Source organism: Chenopodium quinoa, unplaced genomic scaffold (genome assembly GCF_001683475.1).
Source record: "Chenopodium quinoa cultivar QQ74 unplaced genomic scaffold, ASM168347v1, whole genome shotgun sequence".
In the NCBI taxonomy this organism is placed as follows: Eukaryota; Viridiplantae; Streptophyta; class Magnoliopsida; order Caryophyllales; family Amaranthaceae; genus Chenopodium; species Chenopodium quinoa.
The window spans coordinates 55,513-73,165 of record NW_018744780.1 but is presented as its reverse complement, the minus strand read 5'-3'; the positions used below and the strand labels follow the sequence as shown (position 1 = coordinate 73,165).

The 17,653-nt window shown below is 40.0% G+C and overlaps 1 protein-coding gene across 1 annotated transcript; it reads right to left on the bottom strand.

Moving 5' to 3' along the window:
- Window positions 1-11,525: 11,525 nt before the first annotated feature.
- On the bottom strand, window positions 11,526-11,918 carry LOC110703786. Its single transcript, XM_021881567.1, has one exon. The coding sequence runs from the start codon at window positions 11,916-11,918 to the stop codon at window positions 11,526-11,528; it is 393 nt and encodes a 130-aa protein (XP_021737259.1).
- Window positions 11,919-17,653: the final 5,735 nt, after the last annotated feature.

Here is a 17,653-nt window from a genome sequence, read left to right as displayed (position 1 = left end):
TCACTTAACTCATCATCTCGTACTTTCATCTTGGCATAGACACAAATTGAAACCCTTAAATCTCAATCATCCACATATGTGTATAAGTAATCAAGAACAAATGATTAAACTAGCATCTGATTAACATCAATTCTTATCATAATAAACGTACACATGCATCAAAGCAGTAAATTAGCAAGCCAAGAATGAAAACATTTGACACATTTAGGTACTTACACTTGACCCCATAGGATTTAGCTAGTCCACTCACCACATTAACCGCAAGGGGTAATATACTACATGAAGACTAAACCTCATACCTTGAGTCTGGAAACACAAAATCTTACCCTCATCCTCCTTCCAATGCAAACTAACTCATTCCAATTTCCTTTTGAAAGACACTTACAAATGAAGGAAAAAACATAGCATGGCAAGATATACAAATCTCAAGCGTATAAAACTCAACTAGAGCTGACTTACATGTTAACATACTTCTTATCAAACTAGTTCAAACAACATTCATCATGGTCTATTCATTAGGTTCCTGATTTCTATCCACCAATACCAGAATACCACAAAATTAAACCAATCCATCTACACCCTCAAGTCAAAAAGTAAACACAAGATGGAACTCAACTAGTTCAAGCTTTAATCATTAAACGTACCTTAGTTGACTCACTCATCAACTATACTGGCTAGTCCAAAAAAAAAACTTAGGGAGCAGAAGCAACCACATGATCAAACAAGACTAACATGTCATGTTAAAGGATAAACGACACTAGAGATACTTCACATACGTGTTACATCATATCAAAGTCATACAGACTTTCGTAGCACTTAGTTCAACATATACATCACCCACACTTTCAAATACTAGTCACACATGCCGTATGAAAAGTACTTTATAAAATAAACTACATAGTTAGAAAATCCCCACATCACATACCTTGTGATAAGAAAACTTGATTCTTGTCAAGATTTCAGGGACAAAACAACTAACAACTTGAGGTGAAATTCACTTTACATGTATAACATGCTGAACTATATTACTACCCCCACATATCACATATTCACAAATATAAATCAACATTTAAGTCATAGAAACTTAATTTCTATTCTTACCGAATGTGGAGTCCATAACATTTAGACTTGTACAACCTTACTAATCCTTGTCAAAACATACTTTATGCACTTTTTCTCTCAAGCATGGAGAATACTGGTCACTCCTAGACCTTCAACAAGAAAAGTTAAATGATATTCTCTAGCAATAGTACACATTTCAAGTTTAAATAAGAAGCTAAGAATAGAAGCTTTAATGTTAATAATTCTAGATCATCTTTCACATACTCCATGCTCAATAAAATATATTCCCAAATATTAGGGAAACATATCAACACAAAAACTAACAAAAGATTGAACAAATAACATCCCCAATCAACTAAAAAAAAATAGCAAATCACACAAAAACTAACAAAAGATTGAACAAATAACATCCCCAAATACATGATTAAACAAATCACACAACAAATAGCAGAAATAAGGTATTTGCTACTTAACTAACCAATAAGGACAATTAGTCATAACCAAACGACTCACACATGTTTCCCACCTCAAACCACTCACCATTGTGATTAAAGAACAACTTACTAGTTAGTCTAAAAAACTAACTCAATTAACCCCCCCCCCCCCACAATGCACAACATAGTGCATAATAAAAGTTATGCATATAAGGGGCACATATAATAATAACCATATTATATAAAGTTAGATTTAACAACAACAATAAAATTAAGAGAAAACTTTCCCGATGTTTGGTCCGAGTCCGATCATCGGCTGTTTTCCCTAGACATGCGAATGCTACTTGTGTCGTATGAGTTAAACTTGACAAATGCAATCTGGAAATTTGCACTACCTTGCACTTAGATGTTGCAGCACTTCGAATAACATTATTGTTAACTAGTACAAGATGCTCCTCTTTTCTACTTTCAAATTACTAAATGATGATTTGGGATGATATAAATTTCATGATACACATGCTTCCACTATACACAACCTCAAAGATCCAATTAGGCGATTTTAGAGAGAAGGGCTCTCCTTTTTCCCTAAAATTATCTCCTCTATTTTCTCTTTTCTATTCTCTTTTCAGGTTCTCTTCTCTCCTATGATCTCTTTTTGCCTCTCCTCTCTCTTATGATCCCTCCTTTTGGTTTAATTTTTCTTTGAATTAAAATAAGCACTCCTTGCTTTGCCATCGTGTTTCCTCCAACAAGATTTTTTTAGGTCTTGTTTTTTAATCATGCATGTCGGCCCTTTGTCGCCTCCGTTTTAATTCCCGGCCTGCCCACCACCTCCACCGCTTCTTTTGGTCGTTAAGCCACTGCCTCGTACATGTTGTCTTTAGCTCTACGCATCCAATTGGTGGTTGTCTTTTTTGTGGCTTTCCACTCCTCCGACTTTGATTCTCGGCCTCCGTTTGATTGTCGGCCGTCCTTCGTCCACTTCTTTTTTTAACTTTATATTAGCTTTTTAGGGAAGCTTTTGGTGTAGCTTCCTTAAGAAGCTTTGTGATTAAGCTTTTGTTTGTAATTTTTTTTCTTTTTTTGTTTTGTTCTAGTTGTTCTTGTAATTAATGTATTAGTCTTTTTTGTGATAGGAGACTTGTAGATTCTAATAATCCTTCCCTAATATTGGGGGATTATATCTTACACTTTTTTTTAAATGGGAAAGAAGGACCTCAGAAAAAATTGAGCCGACTTTGTCTAACGTCTTTAGAGAATTATCCAGTATGATGCATTATAAAGCGCATATTACCATAGATGACTTTTACTAAAAGCAACTTTTTCTGACAATTATAATCATGACACCTCCAAAATCAAGATTTTTTGCATTAATAACATGCTATATAAACTTAGTATAAGAGATTCTATTGAAATTTAGAGAGAAAATAACAAATTTGGGAAAGTTAGAATCTATTACATGCCATTTAAGGCCATTTTTACCTAAGTGAACTTGTAAATGCATGAATTTGACTTCTAATCACTTGTTTATTGCTAAAAAAAATACAAACATGCTATATTAGGCAAAAATAAGTAATTATATTGAAATTTAAAGTAAAATTAACAACTTTAGGAGCGTCAAAAGCTATTACATGCCATTGAAGGCGAATTTTGCCCAATTGAACTTGTAAATGCACAAATTAAATTTTTGGTCACATGTGTATAGTCACTAACAATACCAACACGCTTTATGAGGTTAAAATAAGCATTAGATAGAAATTGAGAGTGAAATAACAAGTTTAGGTACGTTAGAAGCTATTACATGCAATTTATGGTGAAACTTGTAAATGTATGAATCTAATTTATAATAACATATTTATTATTAAAAATAATGCAAACATGCTATATAAGGCTACTAAAAGTGACTAGATTAAGTTTTAGAGTGAAAATAAGAAGTATGGGAACGTTAGAAGTTATTAAAGGTCATTTTTGCCTAAATGAACTTGTAAATGCATGAATTTGACTTCTAATTAGTTGTTTGTTGCTATAAATAATAAAAACAAGCTATATAAGCTTAATATAAGGAACGAGATTGAAATTTAGGAGTAAAATAACAAGTTCGGGAACGTTTGAAGTTATTACATAGCGTTTAAGGACAATTTTTCCCAAGTAAACTTGTAACTGCATAAATTTGACATCTAATAACTTTTTTATTGTTACAAACAATACAAACATGCTATATAAGACTAGTATAAGTGCTATGATTAAAATTTAGAGTCAAAATAAATAGTTTAGAAACGTTATAAGCCATTACATGCCATTTAATGCCATTTTTCCCAAGTGAACTTATAAATGCATGAATTTGTCTTCTTATTACTTGTTTATAGTTAAACTGAAACATACATGCTATATCAGATTGGTATAATTGCTTAGATTTAAATTTTGAGTGAAAATACCAAGTTTGGGAATGTTAGAAGATATTACATGCCATTTACGGCATTTTTTGCCCAATTGACTTTGAGGGTTCATGAATTTAGCATCAAATGGCTTGTTTATAGCATGAATTTGACAAACAAGGAAAAAAAATCTCTCTCTATGGTGAGCAGCGCAGGATAAGGCTTTCTCTATCGTACGGCATCTCCATTGATAGGGAGGAAGAAGAAGGCTAATCCAATGGTAATCTCATCGAATAATAGGGAATCACCTCAGACTCCTTCTGCGGTGTTAGGGTCTTAAGATTTGCAAGGTCAAGGAAATAATGTGGAACCCAGTTCATCGAACACTGTGTCGTTAGTGAACACTAAGTTTGGGGAAGATCCAGAACTAGTCATTGCAAATCCTTCACTTGTTCATCCTAGTGCTGGTTCGGTGCCGGTTCGATAAGTTAAAGTGATTAAATAATTGCATGCTGCTCTTCTTCTACCTCCTCTAAAGGACTCTGGAGAAATTGCAGGTAGCCCTAACTCCTCTTCATCTCGAACTATTAATAGATAGTTTAATATAGGAAATGGATGTTCTAAACATCTTGGTAACAATGATAGTTTAAAAGAGGATGATACCCTCTCAATATGTCATCGACGGTCTAAAGTTCCTTGATCTGTCATTGGAACTTTAGTCCATGATTTTAACAAAGGAAAAGACGATAAATAAGGGGGTGTTTTGGCATTCGTAGCCTAACACTTGAATAAAATATTGACATACGCTGCCAAAACAAATAATAGATGTCCACAAGATGGAAATTCAGATCTCAAGACTGGAGGCACATATCAAAATCCACTGGGAGAGAAGAAAATCGGCAGCTTTCTCAGCAGTTTTGTCCAAAAGATGAAAACACGCGTCTCTGGGGGCATGTGTCTAAATAGGTGCAGGTTTAGTTGCGTCCGCTCTTTATGCAACAGGTGGTCGAACACCCTAATTGTCCGATAAATCAAGACAGCTTTCAAGCTAACCGTATTTGCTTCCAGCGGGGGTCGTCTGGCCCCGATGCTTTGGCACGCCTTGTCGACTTGTTAAGTTAACGCCTTAAAAGAAATAGAGGTTCTATCGTTTTTTACGGGAGGCAGATCACGTTGCTAGTGTAATTTTACGCAGCACATATGCCATACAATTTTACAGTGTACGTACGCCATAAAATTTTATGCTGTATGTACACGGTATTTTTGCTAAGTTACAACAAAAACACAAAAAACGTGACATTTCTTTAAGGGTAGTACAAGAAAATGTAAAACTTTTTATGGGGGTGTTTACATAAAGCACCACTCGTGATATGTTTTAGATGTTTTTTCCGAAAAACATCTAAAACATATGCTTAGGATAGGCACAAAGCACGGTGCACATGTAGGATGATGCAAAAAACTATCAAAGAAGAAAATAAACTACTAATGCAATGAAATTAAAAGGTTTTTGAAGGTCTTTAAAACTTCAAGAGAAAGCCTGGTGAGCTACAAATTTAACGAGCTAAAACGTTTGGTTTGGAAGACTTAACAAAATTCGGGAAATAGTTAGTTTGACTGACAAGTATCCGCGCGCAACTTTGAGGGTTGCGCTTGAGTGTCGCGCGTAATATTAGATTTGGCGCGCAATTGTCTTGCACAACTTTTTGAGTTGCACGCGGAACATAAACAATGAACAATTCTGGAAGAAACACAATCCGCGACTCGTGCACTTCTTCGTCATTCTCCGTTTTCGATCTCTTTCCCTAGAGCTTCATTTTTGCCGTCGTTTGAAGCGAAGGAAAGTAAATCTTTATCCTTGTTTATTGTACCAAACTTTTAATTTGGTCATCAAAATGGGGAAAATCGAAAGAAGAACCCTAATATTTGAAATTGGGGGTATTCGATTCGACTTGTTTTCATGAATTTGTTTGTTCTATATAGTTGTGACATGTTTAAGGAATATATGGGAACAAATTTCATGTGAAGTGGTCAAGAATCAAGTCATGTATGATCATAGACAAGAATATATGTTTTTTCTTCATTTAATTTCCGAATTTGTGCTTGAACTTATTTTTTTTTTGCTCACATGGACTATGAAAATCAATATGGATTCAAGCCAAGAAGTACAAAATCTACACAAAAGATAATATGGTCGAAAAGCACTAGGGAGACGGGGTTCCAATCATGATCAACAAGACAACTATGAAAATCAATATGGATTCATGCCAAGGAGTACAAACTTTACTCAAAATAATTCATTCTCATGCAATTACTCGAAGCAAGTTGATGAAATCAATAAAACCTAAACTAGATCATTCTCATGCATCTAATCTAGGGCAAAAACATTGGGGTTAAAGGTGCAGAACAATAACTCCAAGCATATTTAAGCACAAATCATCAACTCAAGGCAAAACCCAAGCGATAATCAATAGAAACTCAAACAAACATGATTTTCACCCCCTTCCCTAGCTAGAAATCTAAGCTAGAGAAAGGAAAATAGCCATGACAACTAAAGTAAACATGTATTCAATCCTAACAAAACTTAACATGATTTTAAATCAAAGAGAAAGCAAGGAAATTTATGGAAGAAATCACAAATAAGAACAATAAAACTAAAGATTAGAGAATAAGGAAAAGAGATTACTATTATAAATGTTGAGGGATTAGCCAAACATGAAATAGTTGCAATAATCTTGAAGAAAACTTGAATATCTTGATTACAAAGATTGAAACTTGAAGACTAGCTATTTTCTCTCTCTAAAAGATGTTCATATTCTCTCTCTACAAAGTGTTTTTGATGTCAATGGAATAGTGGATACCTGAAGATTCAAGCCAAAGACTATTTATAGTCTCTTGTTAAAATGAGGAAAACAGGCATGGGAGAGGCCTCTCTAGTCTAGCTGCCGCGCCCTCTCCTTCGTGGGTAAGAAGTTGGGAAAACCCAGCTCGCCACGCCCGCGCCCACGGCCCTTTGAGCCACGCCCTTTCCAAGCCATATCCAGAAACTGCTATGTAGCTCAGGATGCACCTGTCCGCGCCCGCGACTACCTATAGCAGCGCACTCTCTCCTTTGCAGCATCTCCTCTTCCCCGAGCAAGCTACCATAACAACTTCAACTCCGTTTAGCAATCCATAATTCGCCCACGAGTGCTAGGAGCTATTAAAACACACGAATAGAAGGTAAAAAGTAAAAGAAAAGATAAAAGAGAAGGAAAAACATGAGAGGGAGCTAAAGTAACTAAAATAAAGGTAAAAACGGTAGGAAGAAGTATAAACAAGTGACAAATCGGGGGAATTCTCTAGTGAGAAAGGGTGAAATGGTGGCATAAATGCCACTCATCAAAAAAAGAAAGAAAAGAAAAAAAACTACAAGCTTTTCTTGCATGTTCATATACAAGCTTTTCTTAGATTGCATCTTTCTTCTTAAGTTTTCTTGCATGTTCATATACAAGCTTAAATTTCAACTCTTTGCTCCAAACCAATTCTCCACATAATTCTTGCTCATATTCCCTACGCTCATTACATTATCCTCACACACCAAATGCTTCACTAACTAAAAGGGTTGGTAAAACATAGGTCCTTAGGCTTGTAATGCGGTAAAGACAAGAATGGGAAACATTAGGCTCAAATTGGCTAGTAAGAAGGTTGGTGCAAATAGAAAATCAAATTTGTAACAAAACAAAAGGAAACATAATAGAAAATGACAAAAGGTGCCCTTTTCCTCCCCTAAAAGTGCTAGGTCACAATCTCGGGAGCTAGAAATCAACACAAGGATTAAGACACGCATAATCGAGGATCCTAAAATGCCGCACAACAAATTGATGAAGGCTTGAACAAAATAAACCTCACAAGGGATGAAAAACTAAAGCAAATGCCAACTAAAGGGCTTCAAATCCACTATAGGGAGCAACCCCATCTTACCACTTCCCATGAACTAAGGGTTCAAACTCCCTCAAAAGTTCTTAACCTTTCTACCTTAACTAAGGTTCGTCTAATTCAACCAAAAGCAACTTCAAACCGTGCATCTCATCATAAAGTTAAGAAGAAACAAGCAATCTAAGGCGCGTCATCAAGAAAACAAAGTCCAAATGTACAAGAAAATTCCAAAACACATTCATATCATCTTGCAATAATCATGTTTGTCACACAAAAGAAATTTAAAACAGAACAAAAGAAGGAAGAAATCAAAGAGGTTCACACATGAGGCATATAAATCCAAATAAATCTCAGTCGACATACAATGATCGTTCGGTATCAACACTAACGATCCCAGGTTTGTTGGAACCAAATGCGGACAACCTCGAACCATTCAACTTCTTCCTATACTAGTCCTAAACTAAGCACGCTATAAGAAGGAAAAGAGAAAAGTAAAGAAAATATCTCACCCATATGTCTCTTGAAGATATATAAAGCAACCTTACAATTTACCATGTCTCCATATGTGTTCCCAATCTCTTCAAAGCTACAAAAGTGAGAGATAAAATTAAAACAAACACTATATAAAGAAATAAGTTAGATGGAAAAAGAAAGAAAGATCTATCAACTCGAATTCTTGGACATAACCAACTACCCAAACTTAACTCAATCTCAAATCCTCATCATCATCATCATAAAAATACACATCATCAACAATAAACAAAAACAATGCTGCCAAGAGCTTACCAACAACACCAAACAACAAGACCCAAACCCAAATCCCCTCATCATTCCCATGCGTCCTTGGTGCCTTCCCCCACACTTACCCAAAAACACTACCTTTTGATTCAAACACCCCCCCACACTAGATAAGAGCATCGTCCCCGATGCTTCACATGTAAATGGAATGAAAGGGAGGGACCAAAAAGGGAGGGAGAAACAAACAGACCGAGGGGGGGGGGGAAACTATTGGACACTAGGGCCGGCACCACCGTCATCCACATTCCAACTATCATATGAAAAGCCCGAGGGGGGACCATGGGGATCCCAACCTCAGGTGTAACCGGGAGGCCACCCATAATGACCCTTAAAAAGATCTAGTTGGGATGCGGATAACTGTTCAAATGGCTCGGGTTGAGCTAGAGGCCAGGGGTAAGAGGGTTCAACGTAGGGGTAGTTAGGGTTACCTCGGTAATCACTCCCACCTGAAACCCGGTAGCCATAATGACCGGACTCATCGGGAAAGTCAAGCCTTGGAACATTGGGGTCCGAGGGACCCTACTAGTAAGGGTACATAGGTTGGTTGTCACCCTCAAATGATGGCACGAGCCCTTGTTGGGCCGGCACATAAGGGTAGTTTACAGGGGGACTGACATCCCCACTACGTACTCTAGCATCATATAAGGCATTGGTTTGGAAAAAAATGGTGTTGTTGGGAGGCGATCATACCTTGCATGCCGAGTTGCATGCTCTCCATTTGGGCTCGCATCGCCGCCATCTCTTGATGGTAGTCAAATTGTTGTTGAATTTGTTGTTATTGTTGTTGTTGATGATGTCTTCCTTGTCTTTGCTGACGCTGTTGTTGTTGTTGACTTAGAGGGATCACCTCCGCCTCATTCTCATCCTCTTCATTGTCATGCCTTTCATCATGACCTTCACCTACTTCCATCCTTGCAACCGAGAGGACACCCGAATCCTTCCTGACCCACCAAGGGTGATTAACCCCCTCCCATGTGAAAGAAGTGAACTCCGGCTTGGGGAGGAGACAATGATGCTCGTGGGAGACTAGAAAATCCTAGTCCTCCCTCTATCCTCCGTATTCACAATGAATTTCATCGTTTTCAATTGTTCAAGATCGAGCGAGATATCACTTCCATCACTTCTCCCAATGGGAGTGCAAGAATACAACTTGTCCATGTGACCCAATTTCTCAGCCAACCGGGTGATCATCCCACCGAAATGTATCTCCCCTTTTCTTGTACCTGAGAGAACCTTTTCAATGCACTTGGTGAATAGGAATCCGAAATTCACTCTATGCCCTAACTCTGGCTGTGTAGCTAGCTAAAAAATTCGAATTTCCTCCGTCGTGATCTTTCCCGATTCTTTTTTATTAAAGACCATGTACCCGAGGATTCGACGTAGAAGTCTGATGACCGGGTGCATGATTTGAGTGGCCAAGGAATACTTGGCATTGAAGGCGTCCATCCTTGAGATGACTTTCCAACACGAAAGGGGATTATAATCACGAAAGACCTCGTGCTCGGGGAAGAACATGTCGGCGTCCGGGTTAAGGTCCAATAGTTGGTTAAATTGGCGAAGGTTAACAGTCTCTTTTTTGTTGAAAAGTTGAAAAGAGATGGCAAGGTCCTTATCCCCCGCGGCATGACATTCAAAGGAGGCTAGGAACTCAAAAGTGGGCTCCTTAAAGGTCCGGTAGGCCTTGTCACAAATGAGCATAACCTAAGATTGTTGAATAGGAACCAACAATCGTTGTCTATGCCAAGCTTTGTTGTCGAGGGTTGGTGGTAGTTTTTCGTAGGTCTAAATTTCCGGTTTCGCAGATTAGCGTAGACGGATTTGTGATTTTTATTGTGGAATTTGAGGGGTGGCAAAGGTGGTGGAGTAGGTTGTTCATTTGGTTGGAAGTTTTTGGATGTTGAACCTTGAGGTTTATTCCCACTTTTTCTCTTCTTTGAACCAGACACCATTTTATCAACACCAAATTTCAATCAGACACCACACAAATCACAACAACAAATCCCCTACTTTAATACTCCAACACAATGAGCGCACTTTCGAAATCACCAAGCAATACAACTCAACAACAATTAACAAGGTCAACAAGAAATCAATAATCAAACATGCTTAATAAGATTAACCAACACAAAATAGGCATGCAAACATCAAATATTCCCACATGAAATTCACAAAACAGTAATTTTCTCAACAAAGGAAATTCTTCAAATTCAAAGAAAAACTAGAGTAGAAAAGAGGTATACCAACAATGAGTGCCAAAAACTACTCCAACTAGTCTTTTGAAGAAGAATTCCAAGCCACCTTCAAGGTCCCTTCAATGGTGGAAATGCTGGAGCCATTCGAATGTGAAGAACACCGAAAACGGGGTCTTGAATGGTGAAATTTCGGACTTTGATGAGAAAATTTGAGAGAAAGTGAGGAACTTTGATTATTTTTTATGGTTTATGATGAATGTTAATGAGATTTTTAAGTGGAAGGAGTTAGGGTTTGAAAAGAATTGGGGGTTTAGAGAGAGAGAATAAGCAAAAATTGAATTTGGGGAAAAAAGGGATTTCGGAAATGCTCAGGAAAAAGGGCGAAAATTCGCAGAACCATATTGCCGCGCCTGCGGGTCTTCATGGAGAGCCCTCTCCTGGGCACCTCCAGGGCATCTCTAGAAACACAATAAACGCTTTAAGACTTGAGACTAAAATCCAATTGCAATCTTCTCATTTGATTCATAACTCCCCATTAACACCTTCATTCTAAAAATTTTAAACTAAATGCCCAAAGATTCAAGTGCCTAAAAAAAAGAAAAAAAAAAAAGCACGCAATAAGAATCTAGAGAGAAATCAACCAAGATGGACTAAATAAAAGAATTACAAGACCAAAAGAGTTTGAGAACTCGGATTACCTCCAGAGAAGCGCTTCTTTATGAGGTCACTAGCTTGACCATGAGAAACCATCATCCAAGAGGTGGCTTAGGATCTAATTGATCAAGCCTTGTACATTCTATCAAGCCAACTTCATCCTTGCAAAAGTAGTGCTTCAAACGATGACCATTAACCATGAACTTATTGTCTCCCGCCTCCAAATGAAAAGACCCATAAGAAGTAGTCCTTGAAATCACGAAAGGTCCCGACCATTTGGACATGAGCTTTACGGGAAACAAACAGAGCCTAGAGTTGAATAACAACACCTTATATCCAACCTTGAAGCTCTTGTTCCTTATATGTTTGTCGTGCCATTTCTTGGTTTTCTCCTTGTATAGTCTCGAGTTCTCGTAGGGATCATATCTAAGCTCTTCAAGCTCGTTGAGTTTGAGCAATCTCTTCTCACCGGCCAACAACATATCCATGTTTAGCTCCTTGATTACTCACCAAGCTTTCTACTCTAACTCAACCGACAAATGACAAGCCTTCCCATAGACTAATCGATAAGGGGTTGTACCAATTGTAGTCTTGTATGCCGTCCGCAAGGCCCAAAGCGTGTTGTCAAGCTTAAGGGACCAATTCTTCCTAGACTTGTTCACCATCCTTTCGAGAAGGTTTATGATCTCTCTTTTTGAAATGTCCAGTTGCCCTTGGGTTTGAGGATGGTAAGGTAGACAAACTTTGTGATTAACCCCATATCTCTTAAGAAGAGCTTCGAATTGCTTTTTAGTAAAGTGGGAGCCTCCATCACTAATTAGCACCCTAGGAACCCCGAACCGCGGAAAGATGATTTTCTTGAGAAATTTAAGCACACCCTTATGATCATTGGTAGGGGAGGGTATAGCTTCAACCCACTTAGTAACATAATCCACCTCTACCAAGATATACAAATTCTCACATGAAGAGATAAAAGGCCCCATAAAGTCGACACCCCAAACATCAAATGGCTCAACTTCCAAAATGTTTTGTTGAGGCATCTCATCCCTTTTGGTTATGCCACCACTTCTTTGGCACTTGTCACATCATGAAATGAACTTATGGGCAACCTTATGCATCGTTGGCCACCATTAGAGAGATTGAGAAATCTTTGCCATCGTCTTATCAACTCCTCTATGTCCTCCACACGGTAATGAGTGTCAATGCTCAAGAACTCCTTCGATCTCGTGGTCCGGAACACATTTCCGCAAGAGGCCATCTCCACACTACTTAAACAAATAGGGGTCATTCCAAAAGTACCTCCTCACTTCATTGAAAAACCTCTTATTTTGTTGAGTAGAAAACTCCGGGGGAATGACCCCGCAAGCAAGATAATTGGCTATATCCGCATACCACGGGCTAGATGTTGAAGCCATAGCCATGAGAGTTTCAAATCCTACTTCTTCGTTGATTGGCACATCCTCCTTTTTCTCAAAAGGAAGCCTATACAAATGATCCGCCACATAGTTCTTCGCTCCCTTTTTATCTCTCATCTCCATGTCAAAAACTTGGAGCGAAAGAACATAACGGATGAGACGTGGCTTAGCTTCCTTCTTGGTCATAAGATAGCGAATTGCTATATGATCCGTGTACACAATCACTTTGGAGAATATAAGATAGGACCTAAACTTGTCCATGGCAAACACAATCGCAAGCATTTCCTTCTTCGTCATTTTGTAATTCTTTTGAGCTTCATCAAGTGTTCTACTTGCATAGTAGATGACAGGAGATCTTCCTTCTTTCTTTTGCCCATGGACCGCACCTACTGCAAAATTACTCGCATCGCACATTAGCTCAAAAGGCAAGCTTCAATTCGGAGCTTGCACAACAAGAGAGGAAATGAGAGTTTCCTTGAGTTTTTGAAATACCTCAAGACAAGCCTCATCAAAGTTAAACACAACATCTTTCTTGAGTAATTTTTTCAAAGGTTTGGCGATTGATGAAGTTGTTTTTGATAAACCTCTGGTAAAAACCGGCATGCCCTAGAAAAGCTCTCACTCCCGTAACGGATGTAGGAGGGGCCAATTTCGCAATCACCGAAACCTTGGCAGAATCAACCTCAATGCCCTTTTTTGATACTTTATTGCCTAGTACAATACCCTCCTTGACTATAAAATTGCATTTCTCCCAATTTAAAACCAAACTCCTCTCTTGACACCTTTCGAAACTTTTTTAAGATTATAAAGACATCTGTCAAAAGACGAGCCACCAACACTAAAATCATCCATGAATACCTCAATCTTATTTTCAAGCATCTCGGAAAAAATGGAAGTCATGCATCGTTGGAAAGTATAAGGAGCATTGCATAACCCGAATGGCAAATGACATTCTTCAGTATACAAATGTTCCATATGGATATTTGAAAGTAGTTTTCTCATGATCATTTAGATGGATAAGGATTAGGAAAAACCCGGAATATCCATCCAAGAAATAAAAGAAAGCATGGTTAGAGAGTCTCTCCAACATTTGGTCCATGAAGGGGAGAGGAAAATGGTCCATCTTTGTATTTTTATTTGACCTCCTATAATCAATGCTCATTCTCCACCCGGTCACCGTCCGAGTGGAGATTTCCTCTCCTCCTTCTCCCTTAACGATGGTCATTCCACCTTTCTTTGGAACCACGTGAACCGGGCTAACCCACTTGCTATCGGAGATAGCAGAGATTATGTCCGCTTCACGCAATTTCAAGATTTCTTTCTTGACAACCTCTTGGAGGTTAGGGTTCAACCTCATTTGAGGCTTGTTTCGGGGTTTTCTGATGTCCTGCGGGAGAGTTACAATTCCGAGAGTAGAACCGGACGCCTGTATCTGCAAAACAAACGGAGACTCTGGGTGGGGGAGCTCCGCCTCCGACGGTCAAGTTAGTACTTGTTTAAGGAGTAATTAATGCGGAAAGGTAAGTGTTTTTCTCTAGGCGAGAGTAATTAATGAACGTAATCCCCCTTAATGAGGATTAATGTGCATATTTATATGCCTTGGGATGCGTGCCAATTCCTAGGTTTAGGTTAAACCCAAGGCTGACTAGGGTTTTTCCAAGGATTGGGCGTAGGTGGCCGGTTATCCCAGGTGTCATGGGAAGGACACGTGTCTTGTGATAATTGGTCTATAGTGGACAAATCACTGCTTGACACGTGGCAAGCTCCTATTGGCCCATGTGACGGACACATGGCGGAACCTGATTGGTCCACTTGTCAGATGGTGATTTTTGGGGAAAAATCCCCTAACCATTTGCCCCTCACAGGTGGCACGTGACTGTTCACATGTCACCTGTGACAGGTGTTGGCCTGTAACAGGCGACGTCCTGCTACAAGTGTCGCCCCATGACGGGCCGAGCATTTTTCCCGCTCATTTTTTTTGAAATTGAAGGCGACTCTTGACTTTCTCTTTTGTTCTATATAAAGGGATGTTGACCAAGTCATTTGTTCACATTTGCAAACTTTTTCAAGAGAACTCTTGGACCCCTGAACTTGAGCTCTGACACTTTGTAACATCTGACCTGCTAGTACGACTATTTTACTAGGCGCCTACTTCATTCAAGCTTTTTTCAGAACTTAAATTTCAGGTAACCGTCTGTTCCTTTATTCTTCTTTGCTTTTGTACTTTTTCTTTCTTTTTAAAAATGAGATCTAAAAAGCATCCGCCACGACCTAGGTTAGCAATCAGCCGATCACCGGGGACGGCTGAGTCTAGGACTAGGGGTGCCGACTGCCCTGTGGTAATTCAAACTTTGCGCAAGTCTCGGAATCCAACTGTCTTTGTATCTATGCAGGACAGTATGGCATGAACAAATAAAACCAAGAGAATAGAAACTCTGATGGCTCCTCTTTCCGGGTTCCGATTAGTGAAACATCGGACCAGCCGCCTGATACTACAGGGACCTAAGACGGCCCTTCTACCGAGAGCTCTAAGGAGGGAGCTAAGGTAGTTCCTTCCCATTTCGATGTTAACCTGGCCAGTCGGCAGGTGACCCCCGAAGAACAAGAGGGGTCGGCCCCTTTAGGAAATGGCGAAGAGTCGGACTCCCGTGATAGTGAGTCCAACTTTAGTTCGTCGAGCCGCCTCTCTATAAGCTTAGAAGAGAGGCACAGTCGATTACATGAGGCGAGAGACTCTCATGCGGCTGAAAAGGGGGAAGGCTGGTCGGAGCCATCCGCCTCTCATAGGGAGTTGAACCCTCCATATTACTTTTACAATTCCAAGGGCCTAATTAAGGCCATGAATGAGCGAAAAGAGACTTTCCTTTTGGACCACACAATGGGTCCGAATTATCAAATATTTATGCCGGATGGTGAGGACACCGTTGTCTGGCCTCAGGGCTCCTGTTATAGGGACGCCTGCTTTGGCTGTTATGAGGCGGCCATCAAAGCTGGATTGCGATTTCCTCTGCATCCGACTGTTCAACAAATCCTCGATGGGTTCGAGGCGTTCGCTCACATGAAATACCTCAGCCGGACCCCCAAAGCAAGCGGTACCAGCTGGTACCAAATAAAACGAGGCACAAGGGCTACCTAATGACCAAGGGAAAAGAGAACAAATGGAAGGATTGGAGAAACACCTTCCTCATCATTTCAAGTCCCGACCGCCTGTTGAAAAAACGCTACAATAGGTGGAACAAGGATCCACCTCTTCTAGCAGGCGGTCACAGCATGCCGCGCGTTCCTCTTAAGGCCAGGGAAGAGATCCTGGACCGAGGGTTGTTCAAGGTAGAAATTAGGGAAAACTATACCACTAGGGTACGAGAGCAGGTGCCCCTAAACTGCGTCCCAGAGTTTCAATGGATCTATGACGAGTTTTTACTAGCCGCTTGCGGCCTTAGCAGTCAGTCCTCAAAGGTAATCGGTCACTTGAAAATATGCACCCTTCATTTTGATTTGTTTGGAAATTTTTCTAACTTTTGTGGCTCTCATTTGTAGCTGAAGCCATGGACCAGATCTCTACTTTAAAGAAGGCGGCCGCTTTGCTGCGCACCTCCGTAATGCAACAGAAGCGGACTGCTTCTGACTCTCCTGCCAAGGAGACGCCCACCGTGAGTTTTAACCCTTAGCTCTTTCTTTTAAAAGCTGTTTTTAAATAAGTATTGACCACTCGTCTTTTTTGCAGGCGGGCACTTCCAAACCCTCATCCTCCCACCAACCGGACTTAAAAGTTTGGAAGACGACAGGTGGGAGTACGCCTGGATCTGCCAGGATATAGTCGACTGACAAACAGCCGACCATCCCACAAAGTATGGGGAACCCACCACTCGTTCTAACTCGGCCGCCACGAGGTATAGCTCGCTTTGCTAGACTTGTATATTTCTTTATCACTTTTTTCACATTCCTGATGTTTCCGTTTTGTCTTTGATGAAGGAGGTAAAAGCTACTAAGGCTATGGCCTTATACGTTGATAAGGCAATGTTTCAAATTTCCCAAGATGAATTTTAGACAACTGATATTCTTTATTATTAGGCGCAGGCCACTGCCAACATTCGTACCGAGTTAGAGGCAGCCAAGAAGAGAAACAACGAGCTGGAGGCAACAATTAAGAGGCTTAAAGATGAGCTGAAGCCGCTTAAGCTGAAGATGACTCAATACAATACCTTGGAGAAATCCTTGGCTTCTGTCAAAGAGCGCTTGGTCCAACAGGAAAAGAGCCTTAATAATGAGCTCTCGGCCAAGGCTGAAAAAGAGAAGATGGAGCTGGCCCAGGCCATGATGGCGGATTCTGCTCAAATCATGAAGATGACCTAGATAGCTCTATTTCCAAAAGCACATTATGCCGCCTGGGAGAAGAAGTTCGCTGCTTTTACTGAAAGGTACAACCAGCAAATCATGAGGCAGGCGGCTGAAGAGGACTAGGTGGACGAGTCCAGCTCAGAAGAAGAGGAAGAGGTGGAGGTGGCCCTGCAGCCAATTGGGTTAGTTGCATTTACAGAAGCGGCCCCTGATGCCGAAACAAACAAGAAGTAGGCCTCTCAAAACCAGGCGCCTCTTTTTGTTCAGGCGGCCGACAATACCGAAACCCTACCTCAGCCCTGAAGCTCTATGTACTTAACTTTCCTTCGGCCTGCGTGCCGTTTGTTTTTGTATCTTTTTACCCGGCCAAGGGGCTGGGGTCTTGAATATTTTTTCCAGTCTATGTGACCGACTGTTTATATGATTTCGACGACCATCATTTTGGTCGTCTTAGCTCACCAAGATTTCGA

Excerpts from the sequence above, each read along its gene's own strand:
- LOC110703786 (XM_021881567.1), bottom strand. The coding sequence starts at position 11,918 with ATGGATATGTTGTTGGCCGGTGAGAAGAGATTGCTCAAACTCAACGAG.